We start from the raw sequence: 24,117 nt of genomic DNA, 5'->3' as shown, positions 1-24,117 counted from the left end.
CCTGCCGTCTCCGCAGCCAACATCCTATTTACATCTCATCCTCGCTCAGAACACACTGGCTGCAGCCACCAACAGCCACGTCTGTGAAGGATCATCTTTGCCCTTTAATTTAGGGTTCTGTCTCCAAATCCTGCCAAAGCAACTGCTCTCTATTACAGTTGGACTTCTCCTCCCAAGCAACTCAGAGACCTGGAGGAGGAAGTGGCATAAATACGTCTAACTCTGAATAGATAGCCTCACCAAGCTTACTCCACCCAACAGCCCCACTCCAGTTCCTCTCTCCCCCCATTTTCTCCTCCTCAGAGTACCTGATGGAAAGGTGACAAGCCCCAAGCAATCCCAAATGCCACTCCAGAAAAGAGGCAACACACATCATTCCGCATAAACTAATTGTAAAACCCTTTATAGTAACTGAATAAAGTCACAAGCCTGTTAAATGGCCTAAAACCACATCCGGATTGGAAGCCCTTCTCCCCACCCCACTAAGAGAAGATTCAACCTTCATTCCCTGGACTGAGATGTGGAAAGGGGCTATATGTCTGTGGGTTTGTGAGTTTGTACCTTTGGGGCAGGGAGGGCTGAAAAAAGCAAGTGGACATCAAAGTGGGTCCTGAGCACCCCTTTGGGGACTGTTTCCAGACCAGGTAGAGAAACTGAGACCACTGTGGCTTTGCTATCTAAGAGGCACGGGAAGGGGAGCCATGGCAGTCACTTCCTCCGCATCCAAGGGTCCCCAACTCCTGAATGCCTACTTTGTTAGCTTAAGCAAGAAGGGAACTTCAAGACAAACATGCCCATCTCCTACCAGATAGGGGAAGCTGCCCATTTCTTCTTCCTCAGACCCCCAAAAGGACTTACACAGTCCCCTTCATCCTGAATTCTTACAACACCTCATCTGCAGAATTAGGATAGTTCTCCTCTCATCAAAGTCCTACCCTACATGCACTTTTGACAGGAGCACCAAAAGTGTGAAATTTCAGCGAGGAACCTGGCCCAGGTTGAGGGCATCAACGTTGCAATGTATGCTCCATTCTCCTAAGAGGATGGTTAAGAGACAGTGGTAAGGGGCTCTTGAGGGTTGCCCTGATGAGCTTCACCTCCTTCTCCCAAAAGGTGGCCTTTCCTTTCAGCACACAGGTGATCAAAAGCATCCTGCACACCAATCCCCCTCAATATGCCTATCCATCATCGTTCCACATAAACTACACGCCATATTCACAGAAGTGTACCTGAACACCGTACCTGTTGCCTTAGATATATGGCCAAGCTGTTACACACAGTCCAAAGACAGGAGGCACAGGTCCACATGGGAAACAAATAATAGCTAATGTGTAATAGCACCAGCTTACAGTTAAGGCAATGACGGCTCAAGGAGGTTAAGTAACTTTTCCAGTTTCCCGGTCATTGCCTGACTCCAAAACTCTTGTTTTTGAGCACTGAGCTCTCCTGGAGAGACCTTTCCTCCACACTCCTGTAGGACTGAGTGAGGGACCTAGGGTAGGTCATGAGACTCTGACCTAATAATAGAGCTTCCTCCCTCCTTGAGCCTCAAGAATTCTGAAAATGATTCCTGTCCTCCCTGCTCCTGTTGCCAAAGAACTCAGACTCCACAAACAACCTTTACACAAGACAATTTTTTTAAAAATTTCTAAATTCTCCGATTTCTCCTCTTAAAGATTCTAACTATATCCAATCAACTAAACTATGCAATCACACCTCACTTAGACTTAACATTTTCCATTTCAGGTGGCCAAAACATCTGGATGAAGGACTAATTTTTTAACTGAAACTAACGCAAAATGAATAAAAATTGAAGCCTTCCTTAACCCACTTTTCCTAAGGAAACGGTGAAAGAACTGACTGGAATCCACAAAACAGATACATTGGAGAGGGAAAGAGAAAATGAAGAGAGATCCTCCACTTCTCCTGTCTCCACAACCTTCCCCCTAAACTATGGCCAAAATTCCCACCCATCCTGATGGGTCACTTATACGCCTTTAGCCACCAAAATGCCACTTGTCTAATAATCAGACTTGTCCTAGGGGTGTTGAAAATATCTGGACAATCCAGTCAAAAATTCTTTTACTCATCCAGCTTCTTGCTCTGTATTTCATACAAAAGCAGTTTACTGGTGGGCTCGCCATGCTCTCTGCTCTCTGCCACACGACCAGAACATCAAATCCTGGAAGCCTGGACTTCTGCACTAGGACTGCATTTCTGGTGGTGTTTGTTCTGTATACAGTTACATTTCAGTGTTTCGCAATCAGGTTTTCTCCAACTATATTAAAATGATGAGGTCCAGACCTACTTTTCTCCTGTGATTTACCCATTATCAACACACGTTTGATTTCAGCAGTCTGCGTTTAGGGTGAAAGCTTGTTCCAGCCTGTTGTTCCTTCATTCCATGACTATCTATTGCAAACCTACTGGCTGCGAAGGAGAAGCAGGTCTTACAAAGCTGGCTCTGCTTGTTCAATACTAGGATGACCCCTTGGACCCACTAAAAAGTACAGAGCCCCCTTTGAACAAACTCAAGTTCTTCTACTAGAATGCAGTTAACAAACTGGGGACTGGACATCTCCCTGCTGGCGATGCGCCCTTGAAACGGTTTGTGTTGTCACAGGCACTCTCCTGGTTGATCATTTTCTAGCTAAATCAAACTTTTATCAATAACCAAAAAAGCATACATTTTGATTCCACGTTTTTTGAGGAGAGACCTTTTCTTATTTGTTTTGACAGACATTTAAAAAGGTGTGGACTGGGCCCAGGTGGAAATGGTATTATGCAAATTTGACATTAACATGGAGTCAAACACTGACTGAGACCCTGAGAAAGATCTTCAAAGCCTCACCAGTGGCCAAATGGAAGACCTGTTGTCAATCTTTTACAACATAAATAAAACCCATCATAGAACCTCTGGTTACTATTACTCCCTTTGTTATTGTTTCAGTCAGCCTTTGGAACATGGGGACACACAGTCTATCTACTGAAGATTACAGATTATGCGACGCTGTTAACTCTCCAAGGTTCTATGCCCCATGGCCAAGGGGCCTCAGCTCCTGGGAGAGGGCAACAGTTAACATGGACTTCCATTTTCTCTCCACCTCTCCATCCTCTTACTTTCCCCTGACCTGCTCTTTTCCTCCCTCCCCTGACTCTTCACTCCACAATCACCCTCCAGCCTTTAGCTTTTGCCTTAGAATGTAAAGGGCTTGAGACAGCGCGGGCGCTGGAAGGTCTGCACCGCGGGGCCTGGGACCTCTCCCAGTGGGGAAGGCTGGGGAAGCCGCGGCGAGGTTTGGGATCTGGGGGCTCCCAGGACGAAGGCGAGGCTGTGGGCCGGCGCGCCGCAGCCAGGGGTCTCGGGACCCTGGGAAAGGAAGCCCTCGTCGGAGACCCAGGCCTGCGGATGTTCCCGGGTAGGGGCTGGTTCAAAGGCAGGCGAGGGCCCCTGCGCGGAGCGGGCAGAGATTGCGAGGCCGGGGCTGGGCTTGGTCTGCGGCGGGCGGGGAAGGGCAGCGGGGCCGGCGCGGGCTCTCCAGGAAGCGCCTCCAGCGCCGCCGCGACTTTCTCTGTTTTTTGAAAAAGCGAAGGGAAGGCAGGCAACTCCGAAAGCAAAAATCGCCTTGCCCTGGTCTGAATCTACCACCCGTCTTCCAAACCTGGTGTCTGCGACCCCCTCCTCCCGTGGGTCGCTGTGCGCCTCTAGCCGCTCCTCTTTAAAAGGGAAGCGGGCAATCCACCCCAACCCCCATCTCCCTCCCTCTCCCTCTCCCTCTCTCTCCTCCCTCTCTCTCTCTCTCTCTCTCTCTGTCTCCCTCTCTCTCTCTCTCTCTCTCTCTCTCTGTCTCTCTCCCTCTCTCTCTCTCTCTCTCTCTCTCTCTCTCCCTCTCTCTCTCTCTTTTTTTCTCCCCGTCTGGAATTTCCAACCCAGGACTAACTCGTCTGATTTTTCCAGTCTCCCCTGCTGCTTTTTTCCTCCTCCTCTTTTCTCTCCCAAACACTCCCATCCCAAAATCTAAGCTGCACTTTCTGGAAGGCATTAGCCACATTTTAAGAATCTTTTAAGAGGATGGGGAGCGAACAAGACTGAATTTAAATTCTAACAGCTGGCAAAATGTCTGTTCTTCAAACGCCTTTGCTTCATACATTTATTCTAATAACAACATCACCAACACTACCACCCCCCACACACACGCGAAAACCAACACAGGTACAACCAATACATATCTCTTCAACACAAAAACCCTTAGACTTCCACAAATAGCACTTAGGTCTCCCTCTTTTCACTTAACTAAAATTTTAATGTTTTAAAATTTTATAATCACTAGCCAATCTCAATGGTATCTTTGTCAACTGGCTGTTACACATTATAGAATAAATAAGCTCAAAAAATAAGCCTTAAAAGTACCCAAACACATAAAATATGGTTCAAATAACATATATTAAGGTAATTTAAAAAGATTAGAAGCTCTGGACCTTTGAATCAAGATTCTTCCAATGGGAATGTCATGTATTTTGTCTCTAAAACATAATTACAAGAAAGAATGTTTTGCTCTTGTTCCAGCAAAATCTATGCCATTAAAACTTTACATTTGAAACAGCTAACTATACTTTGAATAAATTAGTGATGGGAATTACAATTCTTCCCCCTCTTTACTCAAAAGTTCTCCATCTGGGAAACCACTGGAGTAAAATTTCATCTTTCTACTTTGGGTTAGAAAATAAAGTGTTCTGGAAACCTACAACTCTTCCAAAGGATAATCATATACCACTGTCTTTAGGAAAGTCACCTTGAAATACTGAGCACTAAATAACAAGTTAAAGATTTCTCTAGCAGTGAAAAAAACTTAATTTATGAATTTGTAAACATTTATTTTCTAGGTGAAAATTAAAATGGGTAAAGTGAACTGATTTCCACCTTTCCTCCAAAGAACGCAGAAAAATTAAGAATCAACTTATTTAAAACTCAAAAACTTGATATTAGTAAGAAAACCTTTTTACTAAAAGTGTCACAAACCGTTTCTACTTTAAACTTACTAGTTGATTATCTGGTCAGACGTATCTTTCAACCATAACCACTAAGGCAAAAGTGCCTGCAAGTACTCCCACCCTAGTACTTGTCCTCCTTTACAGTTGTTTTTTAAAGACATTCCCTTGTTTCTTAACAACCCCCATAATTAATTTTCAGCCCATAAGAACAATTTTCCTTAAAGGCAAACCCATTTCTGAAGGCAAAATTTTTGTCTGTTTTGAAAACATTTAGTGATCCAATTATTTCTTCAGAGTCTCCGCAAATCACTTAAAAATATTTTTGCCACTTACGAGACATCCCTTTGCAGAGATTTTTAAAGCAACTAACTTTAGAAAATTAAACCATAAAATCAGAATTAAGTTTGAATACTTCTCTTCTGAGAGTTCTCACACTTATAGGGCTAGGAGACCAATTTTTGTGTGCTTTTTGATATTTAGAAATTTAAGGGAAAGTGTTATTAGCCCACCTCATTTTAAGTCAGAGAAAACAACCATTAATCTGCCTAAGGAAATCAAAGTCTTTAACTTGAACACATTTCACCTAGAGAAATGCAGTACATCTCTTCACTACTTTTCTTAACAGCAACAACTTTTATTTTGATGACACCAGTGGACAGGAGGTATGCTATCTTTAGGCCACATTCCTCTAGAAAAAGGCACACACAGTGGCAAATGAAACAAAAATTTAATTCCCTTTTAAGGAATTTTCTCCCCAAATACCCAAGCCTCACTAACATGATACCCCTCTACCTTAACTACTCAAGTGTCTTAAAAACAAACAAACAAAAAAAACATACAAATCCTTTTCACAACTGTCTTTAAAATGCTTTTGGTTTTCCTCCTTTGTCCTAATACTTGACAGTGAATATATACAAATTCTCAACAATAAGCTGAAACTCTTGACCAAAATTCCAACACTGACTAAGAGGGTATTTGGGAAGGTGATCTCAGAGAAATTTAACGCCACCCATTTTAAAAATTCAACTTAATGTTTTCAGTTTTTCAACTTAAAGTTCAGTCTCTTGAGTTCTTAAAAAGGAATAAATTATATTTAGCAAATAGATACAAGGCTAAAACAAAATATATTAATAATTCAAAATCAGTTAAAGTTAACTGCTAAAAAATATTTTATCATTTTGATAACCCCCCTCTTAAAAAAAAAAAAAAGAGGAACATTTAGGTTGCCAGGTTTTTATGAATCTCTTAGAAATGTTTAAAAAGTCATAATTCATTTGGAACTGAGTACATCAAGAAGATGTACTATTTTAAACAGTAAAAACAATATATATATACACAAAATATATATATATATGCACCATTGTTCATTTTGCTTAAAATATATTAGTCATAATTAATTAACTAGTTCCTGTTCTATACATCATGAGACTGAAAACGCCAGGAACAAACCAACTGAAAAAATACTTTCAGACAGACTAAAAACACACACCACAACATGCTTCCTCAAAGAACACAAAATGATAGAGAGCAAACTGACTTCATGAAAACAAACTTTCTTTTTTTAAATCCTAAAACTTCAAAAATTGATTCATTCTAGAAAAATGAAATGCCTTACCACCACTCAGAAAAAAAAAAAAACACAACTGACTCAATGTTTGTGCTCAAAAATTATTTCAGGAAGGGGGGGGAGAATACACAAAAGATTGAATATGGGTGTGGAAGGGAAGATTTTGTACCCACTCCTCACAAACCCCACCCCTTCCCAACTCAAAGGAGCCCTCAGTAATACATTTTGGAGGGAACAAGAAGGAGCCTAAAAATGGCTTTAAAGCAAGCAGATGGCTTAGGGGAAAAGATCCATAAACACTGTGCACCATGAAAATTAAAATATAAATGTTTTGCGTTCCATTTCATCACATTTTGCTATTTTCTTGCTTATCACTTTATTCCCTTTAAAATTTAAACCATCCTTTAGAGCAAAAGAAAAAAATTCCATATATTTCAGAATTCCACTTATTCTGGTTATTGTCCATCAACATGTTTCAAACACTTAGCTTTCAGGTCAAATATCCACTATCTTCTCAGTAGATCTACTGATGTCAGTGTACATAGCTCTCTCATTCCCATCTCCAGGAAATGCTTCCAAATAATAAATAAGACTTTTTTTCTTTCTTCCGATTTTATTGTCTCTTTACTCCTAACTCTTAATTGCCTTTCCAATAACAAAGTATTTCAAGCACTTGAGGTTACATCACAAGCTCTATAAACATAGTTACAAGCCATATTGATCATCTATAGAAACAATAGTTCCAAGTTACTTAAGTATCTCAAGCTAAACCACGGAACAGATTTTTCTCACATTAAACTTTCTAGACTCTCTTAACTGCCTTCAGAAAAACACAGCCACCCACCTCCACCTTCCCACCCAGAAAAGGCCAGGAACTATTCTAAAATGTAGCAACTTTCCAGTTGAAATGAGGGGAGAAAGCGAGGAGAAGATCAAAGACTTACTGGGGGCTGCAACATGAGAGAAAACTCTGCACTGTCAACATGTTTAAAGTCAGGTCTGAGAAAGCAGAAAGACTGCCCTTATACTTCCCAGCCAGAGTTCAATGAAAGATCTGAACCATGAATCAGCTTTGGGGATAACATGATAAGAGTTACCCCCTTTGCTGAAGTGAGGATAGGAAGGTATTGGAACACACTCTCTCTTTCTCTCCCTCTCTCTCTCCCTCTCTCCCTCTCCCTCTCTCTCTCTCTCTCTCTCTCTCTCACACACACACACACACACACACACACACACACACACAATTCATCCAGGGAGTTCTAGACCCTCCAAAGAGCCCCAGCTCACAGCCTGAACACAAAGCTCTCACCCCAGATGGTCGGTCCCCTTGCAACAATGGACTGAAGGAGTGGGGGTGGGGGGCTCAGAAAGGATAGTACAGCCAAAGCATATTTGCAAAATCCAGTTGGGAGGGGAGGATGTGTGATGGGAGGGACTAGAGATAGGTGTCTGTGAAAAAATAATGTCTTTGCCTGTTGCAGAAATATAAATAAAGCACAGAATTCTTTGGGTGGCAGGAATTCATTCCACTTCCCCTAGGGAGTCAAAGGGGACCCCCTCCCAATCCACTTAAGAATTATGGTGAGGGAAGGGGGGGAAAAACAGTCCTGCTAGAAACTTGCTGAATGTCCATGAGTCTCAACTCTCTAAAGATTTTTAGCTTCCCCACAAAAATGGTCCCACACACCATGAACAAACTCCACAAGGTTCCTCCTCTATTGATTTTTCTCGCTTTTACTTCTCCAAGTAACATCTCCTAGCCCACCCCAGCCTCAGCTTTTTTTTTTTTTTTACAAGCTGTAAACCACCCATTACAAGATCTTAGCCAATCTTCCCTCCCTGCCCCCAACATCCGGAGTTGGGGGTGGGAAGGCCAGTAATTGGTTTCTTCCACTGGAGACACTATGGACCCCTCAACACAGCCTCTCAGCGCCCCCAGGCTGACCCCCTCCCCAGAGAAGAGCTCTTTCCTACCTTTGTTTTTTGGGGACGGAGTGTTCAATCTCTAGGCGTTTTCCTTGCAGCTCCACTTTCCCTAAAGATTAAATTGAAAAAGACAACATGAGAGCTTGGACGGCGTGGGGGGGGGGGCGGCAAAAGGAAGGAGAAATCAGAGTAATTCAGGAGTTACTGGGATTTGAGATCTTCCTAGGAATCCAGGTAGTGGGTTCCGCAGCCGGATGCGAAAAGGTCGCCTGGGGAATGGTGGACTCTCTAAATTCATTACCGTGTTTTCTGAATTTTTGTTTTGTTCTCTCACTGAGGTAGCCGAGTAGTGGACGGCTCTGGGAGCCGGATCTGGGGGAGGTACGAGGGCGTCCGTCCGTGTGGGCCGGCTGCCTTTACGGCTCCCAGATGTGGGGAGAAGGGGCCGAGAAAGGGCTCCCCCGTTTCTCCCAAAGTCTGTGGCGGGGGGTGGGGGTGGGGCTGCAGAATGAAACTTTATTTTCCTGTCGAACCAGGGAGAAGGGCTTCGGGCGGCGGGGTGGTCACCTGTCGGGGCCGGCCGGTTGGCGAGGTCCGGGGGAACGGAGCTGGGCCCCGCGAGGAGGGTCACCGGCGGCCGCCGCGCGCTCCTCTCGGCCCAGCCTGGGCGTCTCGGGAAGCAGCATGGCGACCCGCCGCCGCCGCCGCCGCCGCCGCGCCACCCCGCTCACGCCCCACTTTCAAATCAAAATGGCTCAAGCCCCGGGCCCTGGGCGGTAGGCGGGACCCCGCTCCTCTCAGGTCAGGCCCGAAGGCTGCCGTCCCCACGGAAACCCTGGAGGTCGGGAGCGGAGCGGGGACCCCTTCCCAGCCCGGAAAGGCCTACGGCGGAGGAAGGCGAGGGGGTGCGCACGGGGTGGGGGCGTCCAGCCTCGGACACCGAGGGACTGACGTAGGGCGCCCAGACTGAGTTCGCCTCGGTGGCGAGCCCCCCCCAACTCCTGCCAACAGGGGCTCCCGCCCCGTCGGTTGGGGGCTAGGAGAATCACCTCACTAAAGCCTCCAGCTCTTCATCTCGGGCTAAGAGGAAGGGGCGAGGAAAGACGGATATTTCCGCGCGAGGGGCCAGCGAGGGGACGCAGGGGGCGTCGGAGAAGGTGGATGGGAGTCGGTACCGAGGCCAAGCCCCGCAGGCCGGGGGCAGAGAGGAGTTGGCGGGCAAGGAAATAAGAGGAGCAGGTCCCCGTAGTTTAGGCATTTCGCGGTGCTTTTTCCGGGGAGGTGGGTGCACTCTTACCGGAGAAAGTTTCGATGGCCTTCATCGCCCAGTGTTCGTCGGGGCAGTCCACGAAGGCATAGCCGGACTTGACCAAGAACTGGCCGCTGTAGGAGATCTTGTGCTCCGCAAACACTTTCTCCAAGTCCGCGGGGGTCACGCTCTCGTTGAGATTGCCGATGTACAGCTTGTTCATGGTGGCGGTCTCGGGCAGGACGCAGTCCTGGGCAAGGCCGAGCGGGCGGGCGCGGGCGGCGAGCCTCCTAGGCCGAGGCGGGAGGCGGCGGCAGCAGACGCAAACTTTCTTTGCACCCCACCCCTGAAGTTGTCCGGAGCCGAGGAGGGGAAGGCGGCCGGAGGGCGCGCAGAGGTCGCGGGAGAGTTCGGGGAGGCCCGGGAGAAGTGCCCGCGGCGCGCTGGGAGGCGGACGACGCGGCGCGGCTCCTTCCCTTCTGTCCGAAACCCCTCCAAGCGGGCTGGTGTGTCACGTTTCTCCGCGGCCGCCCTGGCGCCGCCTCTAAATAAAATCGACTTGAAAAAAAAAAATGGAGCGGAAAAAAAAAAAAAAAAGGCGAAGCCACGTGGTGAAAGCCCCCACCCACCCTGCAGGGGAAGACCCCCGACGCCTCTGGGCCCTTGGGCCCTCCAACCTGGCCCAGCCCACCAAACTCCCGGCCGGGGGGGGGAGGGTGCCTCTCAACTCACCCCCCGGGTAAGTTGGGCTGGTGGGGGCTGTTTTCCCGAAGCTCTACTTGCCCCCTCCCCCTTGCAAGAATCTGGCCCCTAGGGAGGCGCCCCGCCCCCCACCCATCCCCCTACCCGGGCCCTAGCTGGGGGGAGAGTGGTCCGGCCCAGAATCTCCCACCTCTTAATGGGTTGGATAAAATGTGCGGTTATTTTTTATTCGAGTGGCCGGGAGTGGGGGGAGTTTGCCCACCCTACCCCAGCTAACTGCTAGCGACTGACAGGCGGGGGACGGCCGAGAGAGACAAAGAGAAGCCGAGGACTTTGGGGTCTTCAAGAGGGGGTCGCGCGAGCCGATGATTTCAAAAGAAAAGCGCTATTCCCCTACATCTTTAAGTGGGGGGGGGGTCTCGGCCTTCCCAGCCCCATCGCTAGGAGAATCCCTCGCCTCGGGGGATACAGGATCGAGGGGCCCGGCGAGCGCGGGACTGGGAAGCTGGAAACACGGGGGATCGTGGCTGGAAACCAGGGATCCACAGGAAATCATGTTTCGGGATTCCCCCGGGGTTCATACCGGGGGTTCGGCTGTTGAACTATAACGTCTCGTGGTCCCGGGGGAAAGCGCGGATCCGGCCCAAGATGACCCCGAGAGAGAGGGAGGGGTGGAGAGAAGGAAGAGGAGTGGTCGCGTGAGCGGACCCGGGCTAACCAAAGGGGGAGGTCTCAGACAGGGAGTGACAGGGTGGAGATCTAAATGATCCCTTTCTCCCTCCCTGACGCGGGGGCAGACAGGTGGAGTACCCTACCCCCGTCCCACCCGCGACAGCGACGGCAGCTTTCCCAGCGCTGGGTTCGGGTCTCGGAACTTTGTTTGGGGTGCGGGATTTGGATCCCGGCGGGAAGGCGGGAGAGGCGCCGAGGGCCGGGGGCCGAGCTCTAAGCCCCGCCCACGTCCCCAGGTCAGACCCGCAGGGGGAGGGGGTAATTTCCGCTCGGCGCTCGGGGAAGCGAGGGGCGGGAGCTGTGCTCGGAGGAGGGGGCGGCGGCCCCTCCCCCGCCCGCCTGGGGAGGGGGAAGCGGATCCGCCCTGGTCCCTTCCCTCGCCTTTGACCAACTCGTTCCGGATCTTCTAGCCCCGGGAACCCGAGGGACGGACCCGACTGGGCAAGGGGCGAGATGTGGGCGGTCGCACCCCGTCTCGGCGGTGGGGGAGGGGGCAGTTGGCCGCGCGTTTCGGAGTCCCGGCTACGCTACGCAGAGCCGGGCGTGCGGTCCACGAGCACCCGGGATCCCAGGCCGAGGGGCGAGCGAGGCCAACGAGTTTCTAGCGGCGGGGGCTGGGATGGCGCCAGCGGGTGGTGGAGAGCGCGGCCAGGGGACCCTGGAGCCCCCTTACCCAGCGAACCAGGGAAAGGGGCGGGGGTGGACCCCCAGTCATACCAGAGTCTCTTCGAACTGGGCGGAAGCTGGGGTTTTGCTCTGGGTTCTAAGGGAGGGAGAAATAATTCTGTCGCGGGCACGCGTGCTGCGAGGGCAGGTGAGGAAGGGGGTCACTCTCCCTTTCCCGGTCCCCGACCCCATTGTCTCAGTCGCCTGCGGCCCGGGCCGACTCCGCAACACGTGTTGGCTGCACCGATATGAATGCCTTAGATTTTTTTTTTTCTTGTTATTATTTTGTGTTTGCAGAGTCAGTGAGCCGATTCCGACTTCGGCGCACCGCCCTTCTGGCAGAAGATTTTCTACCGTTCAAAAGTCAGGAGTTAACTGCACGCTCCACCTTTGTCCCCCTCCCCGTTTTCCCCGCGCGCTGAAAAGAAATGGGGCTTGGGGGTGGAGGTGGGGGAGGGCTTCCAACTCGGTTTCTCCATCTCCACCACCTTAAAAACCCACCCTCCAAATCCGCGTTTTGTTCTTGCCAGCCACGTGTTTGTCGGATTTTTACTTTTGTGATATTTTTTCTTTCCATGGGTCTGCAGAAATTAAAATACCATAAGCCATCAGTTGCTGAGCAGACAAAAAATGTTTTCTCTCCAAGAAGGTGGGCGATATCTCTCTTCCACCCCCCACACCTCCTCCGACTCTACCCCCTGTTTCTAACTGTTAATATTCAGTCAGCTCTTGACCATAAACAATTTTAAACAAACCAACGAACTGGAAACTGCCTACCACATAGTAGGTATTCAAGAAGTAATTTCTTAAGTGAAAAGCAAGCTAATACAAATGTTCTTTGTACTAGAGCAAAGAACATTCGGAGGAAAATTAAGAGGCCAGGGGAAAAAAAAAAATTATCTTGGCGAGAATGTGTGGGTCTGTTGCCCGGGGACTCTTCTTGGTGCTGTGTGTGTACTTTTGAAAGGGCTAAAAGATGGTCTCAGAAAGGCTGTTGTGTTCCTTGGCCTTTCCCTATATAGGAACCCCGATCTCCTGAAACCTTTTCTGTTATATCTGGGAACAAGGAAGAGGGTACTTGGGAGGGCATTCCAGTTCCCAGAAACTTTAAGTGCTGTTTGCTTCATTTAATTTAAATCTTTAGGAATTAATAGAAGCACCTCTCAGGTTTTCTCCCTGGGGAGCATGTCCACTACTCTTTATTCCTAAAACAAAAGCAAGTTACACCCCACAAAAATCTTCATTCAGATCTCTAGACGCCTGTAAAATGCAGCCCACCTTTTCTTATCCTAAATTCAAAGGGAAACAAATTTAAGTTAATAATTGAAATCGGTTCACTTTTATGTTGATATTTTCCATTTAAAAATAGAAGTCTAAATGTTAGCTGAAATTACTGTTTCTTTAATGTTTTAAAATGACAGAGGAAAAAATATAAATGTATTAAATTAAAAATTTACCAACTACTGATAAATTGAAACTGATTAGTTCTTTTTAAAAATCAGCTGTTCACTGAATTCTAATCCTCCCCCCACCCCCACCAAGAGCTTCTGTGTATAGTCAGAGGCTGCAAGAACACAAGAGAGAGGAGGCAGCTGGGACTGAGATGCAGACCCTTTTAGCCCCCAAATCAGTTTTGCCTCAGTGACCTGGCTATTTTAGGCTGAGGTTGGGGAGACTGAATGATGTTGATTGGTGCTTCATCTCTCCCCTCTGAGTGAGTCCAGCTCTAAAATTAACCTGAGAGAAGGGCTATTTCTTGTCAAGACTCACATTCCCAGGTTAGGGATAGGAATGGGATGACTTGGGATTCCATAATTTATCATCATTCTTTTCTTTGGCTTTTTAAAAATTAAAGACAACTACTCAACACTTATTTGTTAATATTTTTTTTTCTACACAACTTCTTTGGGAAAATTTAATCTTCAGTGCAGAGTTCAACTTAGTTTGTGAGAGTTAAAAATATAGCTGCAGGATAAATTGTTTTCTTTAAGAATAATGATTTTTAAAAGTATTATCATTATACTTCTTGTTGTTCTCCTCCCCCCTTCCTCCTTCTCTATTTTTTCCTGGAGAACTGTTTGGTCTAGTTACATAATTCAATTCTCTGAATTCAGAAACACTGAAACTTGACTCCATTTTAAAGATGGGATTCTGATCCATTTTCCTTCAGTGTGAACATACAAATACATGCAGAGAGAAAAAAAAGAGAATAAAACAACTTAAAAAATTTAAATATAAAGTAAAAAAAATCAATGTCTACCATTGTCATACAAAATTAATTTTAGTATTTCTTTTCAGTTGTTTTCCATTTGTAATAGATTTATATTTTGTCATCTTATTTGTATATCTTGATTTTTTACTTGCTGTTGTGCCGTAAGTATTTTCCCATGCTGCCTCCAAGTTTTGATAATGATCATTTTTAGCCAGCATGTTCTCATCAGTCCAATAGATGTAAGTTAATCATTATTCTTAGATATACGTTACATCAAATTTTTTTTACTTTTGTTAGTGCTGAATAGGTATTTGAGGGCATATAACTTTTTCCTCTTTTAGATTAGCTCCTTTGGATAAATCCCCAAAATATATATTGCATTTTAAATCTAACAGTTATCAATGACTTTCTATTTTAAAAGGTTCATATGTTTTACAAAAAAGACACACACACAAACTGGAAAGCAGTTAGGAGGAAAATACATTAAAATATAATTTTTCCATTTTTTGTTTTCTAATGAATCATAATCAATATTGAAATAAACTTATGGTTTCTATGAAATAGAGAAAAAGAAAATTTCACATTTACTGATATATGGCCACTTTGACTTCAAAGTGTTTGAAAGAATTTGTCTTTTGTTTGCTTGGTTTTTGTTTATTCTGTTGTTGTTTGCTTGTTTTTCATTGTTACTGTCTTCAGATATTTTATTTCTTCCTGCAACTTGAAGTCTTAGTGTGGTTCTTTAAATGCCTATACACTTTGAAAAAGTGTAAATTTGTCCCAATTTTAAAGCACATTCAGCATTTTCTCCTGTCAAATAAATAAAGATAACTCTGTGTTTAAGATAACTCATAAAAGGTAAGAGAATTATAAGCAGAAAAGGAAATTTACTCCTTCAAATTATTATGTAAAAGTGTTCAATGTTTAAAGCCTTAAATAGAAATGTATTTATTCCAGGGATAGAAGAGATTCAAGGAGGAAAAAGAACTTGAAGAACAATCATTTGTTTTTGTATGGGTCACACAATGTGTGTGACAAAGCTGCTCAATTTTTGGTTTTGGCCCAGGTTTACAATGTAGAAACTTGGATCAGGCAGGGAATCATTTATTTTATTAACTTAAAAAAAAATGGATATTTCCAAATTCAATTTGTTAGTCAATTAAACTGCACCACACTAGCCCCTATTGACACATGTAAAAGAGATGGTCGATAACATTCCTCAGATTACAAATACTGCATTTCACTCCAAAATCATTTGGTTAAAAGATAATGAACAACTTTGTTTAGTCCCTATTTTGCACAAAATGTAAAATAGATTATTGGTTTGTTTGGGGGGAAATTGTACAATTGAAGAAAAGACAAGGAAATAAATGTTACTTTTCAAAATAAAACAAATTGTAAAAAGCAACAAAAGTGAGGGAATACATAACTCAATATTATTTGGGAATAGTAGGAAGACAATTTTGTACTTGAAAGCTACATATCTTCCAGGTATTTAAATGATTTTAATTCAAAATGAATCAGTTACAACATCAAACTGCATGGAGTTAATTTGACTTTAGCTGCATAACTTCTATGTTTTTTAAGACTGAAAGAATTTTTCTATCTGGAAAGCAAAATATTTTTGTTTGCTTCATTAAAAATTTACTTCTGATGATGAAATTAATTGATTTTACTCCTGTTTCTAGTTAGGACTTTTTTTTTCACGAGGTGTCTTAAATGTTTCTGAGTGCTTAAAAGGGGATGCTACTATTTTTTATTAAGTTGAAAAAAGTAATACATATACTATTTCACTAATATTTCATCAGCAAAATACTCATTAAAAACACTTCAATCTGTCTTTGTAAAACAAACCTTTCCTTTGTAAAAGGAAAGGGACCCAGCCTAACAGTATATTATTTTTTAAAAACTGTTTGTTTAACTAAATTGAGATACAATTCTAAAAGTGATTTCAATTTTCATGGGTTAACAATCTAGAAAGAGTTTTGGTCCACACACTTCTCCCATAAATGCTGAAAAATTTTTTAGAATTATTATTAACACAACTTCCATTCTTAAACATAACTGGAAAGTATTTGATTAGCATGTGTATGATAAATGATTGAATAATTTTTATGAATTTCTTTTCATTTCTAGAATCTGCTTACAAAGTGTGTAGGAAGCAATATTAGAGTTATTTCTAAATTGCTTTGAAATGAGGTTCAGGATCTCTTTCCCTATCTTCCTCTTCCTCCCCGCCCCTCCCCCCCGCCCCTCCCCTTTTTCTTCCCCCCTCCTCTCCTTTTGTTCCTCCATTTTTCTTCCTACTCCCGACACTGTCAATTCCTTTCCTCCTCCCCCTTTACCTTTACCCTCTTTTCAATTTTTCTTTTTTCTTTGTTACTTCTCTTCCCCCTTTTATTATTCTCTGACTCTTCTGCCCCTCAACCCATTTCTTCCCTCTTTTTAATCGGTGTACCTATTCAAACTTTCTATGCTTTTCTTCACTCCTTCCCTCTTCCTTCTTCTCCCACTATCACTGACTTGTTGTCATTCAAACTGTTATTTCCGGTGAAGTGGAAGGATACAGAGATGCTTGAATTATTTTATACACCAAAACGGGAAACTTGTTACATCTTTGAGGAGAACTCCAGGGTAATTCAGACCCCAGAGCTCCTCCATCCTGTACTCCCAGCATGTGTTGTCTGAACATTCACTAGACACTTGTACTTCTTTGCATCATTCTCCTGTGTCTTGTGTTGCTTATAACTAATTTGGTTATTAGCATTTTATGTTTCAAATCCTTGGGGGTAAAGACTATCACTCAGGGAGTCAGACACAGGTGACTGATATATATATATGTATATGTATATATATGTGTATGTGTATATATATGTATATGTGTGTGTATATATATATATGTATATATATGTATGTGTGTGTATATATATAAAATAAGTATCTTTTGATACTACCCGAGAAGATGAGGTCAGTGTGATTAGATAAAATGCTGTGCTCAGCCTGTAAGTGCTTTTTCTTTCCTTCCTTCTTTCCTTCCTTCCTTCCCTCCCTCCCCCCACTCCTTCCTTCCTTCCTTCTTTTCTTTCCTTTCATTTCCCCTCCCCTCCCCTCCTCTTCTTTTCTTTTTTAAATACAATACTCAACAATCATCAGATGAACTACAAGTAAATGCAGCCCTCCAAAAAACTGATTGGTCTACATCAAAAATAGCAGCCAAGGGGTATCTCTGGGCTTGTCGCTCCCTAGTCTTGTGCCCATGACAGTACCCATTGCCCACTGAGGAACATCCTCTCTCCATGTCTGGTCAAAGGAATAGCCTCGGAATTATTCTCAACTCGGGGTTTCAGGCACTCATTGGCAACCATCAGAGTTAGTTGGTACACCTCTTTGTCATCCTGATCTCCCTTGATGCCACACAGCCAGCATGACAATCTCAAGGGACAGTCTACGTGCACCTCCTGCCAAGAGCTCTCTTAGGGTCTTCCTCTGGGAATGCAGCTAGCACCCCATTAACCATGTAATGATTTGTTATTTTGTATGTCATCCAAAGCAAAAATGTCACTCCAGGACAGCCTTCCATCTTGATGACTATCTCCCAGAATGTCTGGTAGAGTCACCCACCCATAGTAGATGTTTATTGAATATCCTAGCTATCAATACAGCTATGAACCCTCAAGGAGAAGGCAAACCAATTTTTATAGCAGGTTAAATTAAAGAAAAAATTAAGTCGGTCATGAAAATAGCAAAGTGCTTTGTTTTGTTTTTAATTTATAATACTCATTACTAGCAAGAATATAGTGAAATAAAACATTCCATATAACTGTGGAGGAAAACAAGTTTAAAGCAACAAAAGACTTTCAAAATTCATACCATTTGACTAAGAAATTGCACCTTTGAGTAACACTTCTACCAAAAGCCCAGTATATAAAACTTTTTTTTCAGCCTTAAAAAGAAATGAAATGAAATTCTGATACCTGCTACAATATAGATGAACCTTAAAAACATTACACTAAATTAAATAAGCCAGATACAAAAGGACAAATATATGATTCCACTTACATGAGATACCTAGAATAGTTAAATAATTCACAGAGACAGAAAGTACCAGGATTTGGGAGGAGCAGGTGGGGTGGATAGTTAATGTTTGTGGGTACAGAGTTTCAACTTAAGAGGATAAGAAAGTTCTTGAGATAGTGTGATGGTTGCACAACAATGTAAATGTACTTAATGCCACTGAACCTTACACTTAAAATGGTTACAGTTATAAATTTTATGTTATATATATTTTACCATGATTAAAGAAGGCAAAAAATATCTTTTTCAAAACTAAAAAAAAATGAACATGGATGTGTTATGTGCATGTCAAGAAAAAAAACGTTGGCGATATAAATGCTTAAAAGTAGTGGAATCTTCAAGTAACTTTAACATAGCTACTTAGTAAAATATTATGCAGCTGTTAAAAACTATGTTCAAACAAGGCCAGTGGAGCTTGTGTTCGGGAGAGCTGGGGGGTTGTTAGAAACAGAAACTCTGCTCCTGAAGGACATGCACAAAATTCCACACTCTCTGAGTCACATTCTTGAACGGGGTTGTGATTTCCTGGGTGTATACATGTGTCAAAACTTATCAAATTGTACACTTGACCTATATTTTATATTTCCTACCATCCTTCACAATAAACTGTCAAGAGTTCCAGATCAAGCCTGAACATATATAATGCAGAGGAAGAAACGTGATTTACATTGAGTTTAAAATTCAAGTTTTAAACTAGACTAAATTTTAAAATAAAAAATTTTTAAATTATTAAATTTGATCAGTTTTTCATTAAGTGGTGTGAAGATGAGATTCCATAGATCATCACTGATGACTGTGATTAGAGAGGCATAAAACTATCTCACGTTACACTCTGTTTAGTTTACAAACTGGCCACGTGAATACAGTAATGGATGTATGTCTGTATGTTGTTTCCTTCATTAAATACAACAGAGGTAATATCATTTCAAAGTGTAACCTCAGTAATATTAGTTTTACTGACAAAATAGATTATTTATTTCATTTTATTTTTTTGGCTGCACCACACAGCATGTGGGGTCCTAGTTCCCCGACCAGGGATCTAACCCGTGCCCCTTGCCTTGGAAGTGTGGAGTCTTATCCAGTGGACCACCAGGGAAGTCCCCAAAATAGATAATTTAGCACTTGTTATAGAGTTAAATTTGGAGATATTGTTTGGACTCAGTATTTTGTATAAAATTCCTTGAATACATGTCTTATTATTTTGAATTTTCTCCTTTATCTTATTTTACCTGAGTATGCAAATTCTTAACTCAGTTACTAGCATAAATCTTTAATAAAATAAAACTACATTTGTGTTAAAACATCAAAAAAAATTATGTTCAAACAGAATTTAGAAAAACTTGGGGGAAGCTTACAAAAAATGCATGTCACAAAATTGAGTATTTGTGCTCATATAGTCTGTGTGATTGAAAAAAAACCTACATGTGCATAAAGACTAGAAATTACCTTACAGCAACTCTTCCATGTGGGTACCCAGAGACATGTGCAAGAATATTTTACATCAGCGTCGTTTATAATAACAAAACCTAGAAACGCTACAAATATTCATCAACAGGAGAGTGGGTAAGTAAAGCCAGGTATAGTTATGCAATGGAATACTAGGTGCAGTAACAGTGAATGAATTTTAGCAATGTGTATCGGCATGGGTGAATTTCGTAATGTCGGTTGAAAAAAAGAAAAAAAACAGAGACTGAGTAATATACACGTTATGGTTCCATTTATGTAAGTTCAAAAAAATATGCAAAACTAAACTATATTGTTCAGAGATGCATCCAAAAGAGGTTAAACTTTAAAGAAAAGAAAGAGAATGATAAGCAAACTTCCAGAATGTGGTGAATTTTGGGAAGTAGCACAGGGATGATTGTAGCGAGGCTCATAGGGCACTTCAAAGATATTGGGAATGGATGTCCTACTTCTTAATCTGAGTCATGGCTATGCAAGTGTTTGTTTTATTCTCGAAACCGTACGTATATAGTTTGCATTATTTTCGTTAAGTATAAATATTTCATAATAAAAATTAATGGAAATAATAAAGTTTGGAAAAACTGTTAACAATACTTTTTTTCTTCCAGTTTTATTAAGATATAGTTGGTATACAGCACTGTATAAGTTTGTGTACAGCGTAATGACTTAATGTACATCATGAAATGATTACAAGTTCAGTGAACATTCATCATCTCATATGATACAAAATTAAAGAAATAGAAAAAAATTGGTTTTCCTAGTGATGAGAACTCTTAGGATTTATTCTCTTAACCACTTTCGTATATAACACACAGAAGTGTTAGTTATATTAATCACATTGTACATTACATCCCTAGCACTTCTTTCTCTTATAACTTGAAGTTTGTGACTTTTGACCACCTTCTTCCAATTCACCCTCCTCTCACCCCCCCATTTCTAGTAACCACAAATCTGATCTCTTTTTCTATGAGTTTGCTTGTTTGTTTGAAGTAACGACATGCAACAGTATGTTAGTTCCTGGTGCAGAACATAGTGATTCAATATTTCTATACATTTCAAAATTATCACCACTAACAATAACTCTTCGGTTTTGAGAATATGAGTGGATTTCTTTCTGTTTCCTCTCACTCTCTCCCTTTCTCTCCCCCCTGTCTGTTTTGCTGTCTCTTGACTCTGCTATATTTTCAAGATTTCTAGACTATTACATTTTTACAACAAACTTTTAAAAAAGGTAAAAGGGATATTCAAGTTAATCATCCCCAAATACCTTTAAAAGCTAGGGAATAGCTTTGGCTCATCCGCTCTTCCAAGATTTGATGCAGCCAGAAGTTCTTTTTCCGCTAGCAGTCAGGGTTGAGGGTTAACTGCAACTCACCCTGACCCATCATGGATGTGGCTTGACTTTAGCTAAAGGTCTGATTAATTATACATGTATTCATAATAAACTGAGGTGGTATGTGCTAAAACTTAGGACCAGCTGGTGAACAACAGGAAGCAAGCACCCAGATTCACACCTGCCCAGTCTGTCCTGGATCTTGCAGACACATTGCTCCTTTCAACTCCCAGGCTTGAGTCATTTTCGTTCTCATTTGCATTCACTGGAAACCTGTAAGACTGAAGCTTACTTCTTCCTCATTAGTCTCGGAGTTTCTTGCTGAGGGATCTCATGCCCTTCAATACACATGGCAGGATCCATGTTGCTTCCTGTCTCTAAGTGAGTGGCTTCATTATTTTTACCACCTAAGATCTCCTTTATTATTCCCTCATGAGCCCAATATTTTGAAAAACGTTGCCTATCAAAAAATTCCATCGATCAAGTAATATCAAATATTGAGTGGCTAAGCAGAGCTTCCACACAAGTGGCAAGAGGTTATACTATTTCCACCAAAAGCAAAGGGACTTGGCATTGGAATTTACCCATAGAGCCTTGCCTGGAATAATGTCTGATTGGTTTGATGTCCTAACTGGCTGAAAATAGTTCATGGGTATACTGTACCCATTATACCTTCCTTCCTTCTGTCTTAGAGCCCTGGATCTGAGGACCCTAGGGTTAGAGAAACATTAGTCAGAACGAGCTTTCCTAATTCCAGCACTTTGCCTGGGAGGAGAGCAGAAGAGGAAAGAAGAAATGCAGAGAGAACATTGTAAAATGTGGTAAATACCCTGAGGTGGTAGGATCATTGTTTCTATTCTATAGCTTAGCTAGGCCACAGATAGGTAGCAAGACCAGGAGTCTAACCCAAATATGCCTGGACCCAAGTCCTTGCACTTGCCATTATACCAGTGGAGCATTTAAAAATCTCAGTGCAGGGCTTCCCAGGTGGTGGAGTGGTTAAGAATCTGCCTGCCAATGCAAGGGACATGGGTTCGAGCCCTGGCCTGGGAAGATCCCATAGGCCGTGGAGCAACTAAGGCTGTAGCCACAACTACTGAGCGTGAACTCTAGAGCCCACAAGCCACAACTACTGAGCCCACGTGCCACAACTACTGAAGCCTGCGCACCTAGAGCCTGTACTCCACAACAGGAGAAGCCACGACAATGAGAAGCCCGCGCACCGCAACAAAGAGTAGCCTCCACTCACGGGAACCAGAGAAAGTCCGCACACAGCAACGAAGACCCAACGTAGCCAAAAATTAATTAATTAATTTTAAAAACAAGACAACTCAGTGGGGAAATGATAATATTTTCAACAAATGGTGCTGGAACAATTGAATATCCATATGCAAAAAAATAAATATCCTTCCATACCCCAACCTATATACAAAAGTTAACTCAATCATATACCTAAATGAAACCGCTTAGGTCATGTAATTAACTGTAAAACCCAAAACTATAAGAATTCTAAGAGAAAATCCTTGTGACTTTGGGTGAGGCAAAGCTTTGGTACGACACCAAAAGCAAAATTCACAAAAAACCAAATTGATAAAGTGGACTTTATCAAAATTTTTAAAAACTGCTTCTCAAAAGATACTGTTAAGAGAATGAAAACACAAGCCACAGTCGTGATCATCTTGCAATGTACAGAAATGTTGAAACACTATGTTGTGTACCAGGAGCTAATATAGTGTTGTAGGTCAATTATACTTCCAACAAACAAACAAATTCACAGAAAAAGATCAGATTTGTGGTTACTAGAGATGGGGGGGTGAGAGGAGGGTGAATTGGAGGAAGGTGGTCAAAAGTTACAAACTCCCAGTTATAAGAGAAAGAAGTGCTAGGGATGTCATGTACAGCATGATGAACATAATGAACACTGCTGTGGGTTATAGATGAAAGTGGTTAAGAGAGTAAACCCTAAAAGTCTCAACATAATGAAAAAAATTTTTTCCTTTTTTTAAAATTTTCTATCTTTATGAGATGATGGACATTCACTGAACTTACTGTGGTAATCATTTCATGATGTATGTAAGTCAAATCATTATGCTGGACACCTTGAATTTATCCAGTGCTGTATGTCACTATACCTCTAAAACTGGAAGAGAAAAATAAAAATGCAAAAAAAAAAAAAAAAAAAAAGACACCACAGACTGGGAGAAAATTTTTGTAAATCATATATCTGTCAAAGGACTTGTATCCAAAGAACTGTCAAAGGAACTCTCAAAACTCAATAACAAGAAAACAAACACCCCTCCCCGCAAAAATTGGCAAAAGATTTGAGCAGACATTTCACCAAAGAAGATATACAGATGGCTAATAAACCCATGAAAAGATACTCAACATCATTAGCCATCAGAGAAATGCAAATTAAAATCACAGTGAGGTACCACTACATACTTATTAGAATGGCTAAAATTTAAAAGACTGACCATATCCGGTTTTGGCAAGATGGTGGAAGAACTGGAAACTTCATGCAGCTGTTGGGAATATAAAACGTTACAACCACTTCAAAAACAGTCTGGCAGTGTCTTAACAAGTTAAATATATCCTAATCCTAGGTATTTACCCAAGAAAAATAAAAGCATTATGTCCATACAAAGACTTGTCCACAAGTGTTCAGAGCAGTTTTTTTTTTTTTTTTTTGCAATACGCGGGCCTCTCACTGCTGTGGCCTCTCCCGCCGCGGAGCACAGGCTCCGGACGCGCAGGCTCAGCGGCCATGGCTCACGGGGCCCAGCTGCTCTGCGGCATGTGGGATCCTCCTGGACCGGGGCACGAACCCGTGTCCCCTGCATCGGCAGGCGGACTCCCAACCACTGTGCCACCTGGGAAGCCCCTTTCATAGCAGTTTTATTTGTAATAGCCAAAAGCTGGAAATAACCTAAATGTCTAACAACAGGTAAATGGATAAACAAACTAATATAGCCATACGATCGAAGAATATTACTCAGCAATAAAAAAGAATGAACATCCTGCCACAATGTAATTGAATCTCAAAATAAGTATGCTAAATGAAAGAAGCCAGACAAGAAGAGTACATACTGTATGATTCCATTTATATAAAATTCAAGAAAATACAGACAGATCTACAGTGACAGAAAGCAGTTCAGCGACTGGACAGAGTAAATAGTAAGAGCGAGAGGCTCAAAGAAACT

General features: G+C 42.7%; 1 protein-coding gene across 3 annotated transcripts in view; it reads right to left on the bottom strand.

Moving 5' to 3' along the window:
- Positions 1–9,957, bottom strand: part of IGF2BP1 (insulin like growth factor 2 mRNA binding protein 1) — a 37,945-nt gene extending 27,988 nt beyond the window's left edge. For all 3 annotated transcript variants that reach the window (XM_030840034.2, XM_060290539.1, XM_060290540.1), the window contains exons 1-2: positions 9,783–9,957; positions 8,534–8,594 (exon numbers count right to left, since the gene is read on the bottom strand). In XM_030840034.2, coding sequence (XP_030695894.2) covers positions 8,534–8,594; positions 9,783–9,957 — 236 coding nt within the window. The remainder of the gene's footprint in view (positions 1–8,533; positions 8,595–9,782) is intronic.
- Between the last annotated feature and the right edge of the window lie 14,160 nt (positions 9,958–24,117).

This window comes from Globicephala melas, chromosome 20 (genome assembly GCF_963455315.2).
Source record: "Globicephala melas chromosome 20, mGloMel1.2, whole genome shotgun sequence".
Lineage (NCBI taxonomy): Eukaryota > Metazoa > Chordata > Mammalia > Artiodactyla > Delphinidae > Globicephala > Globicephala melas.
Note: the sequence above shows the minus strand (reverse complement) of the source record. Positions and strands in the feature narration are given on the sequence as shown.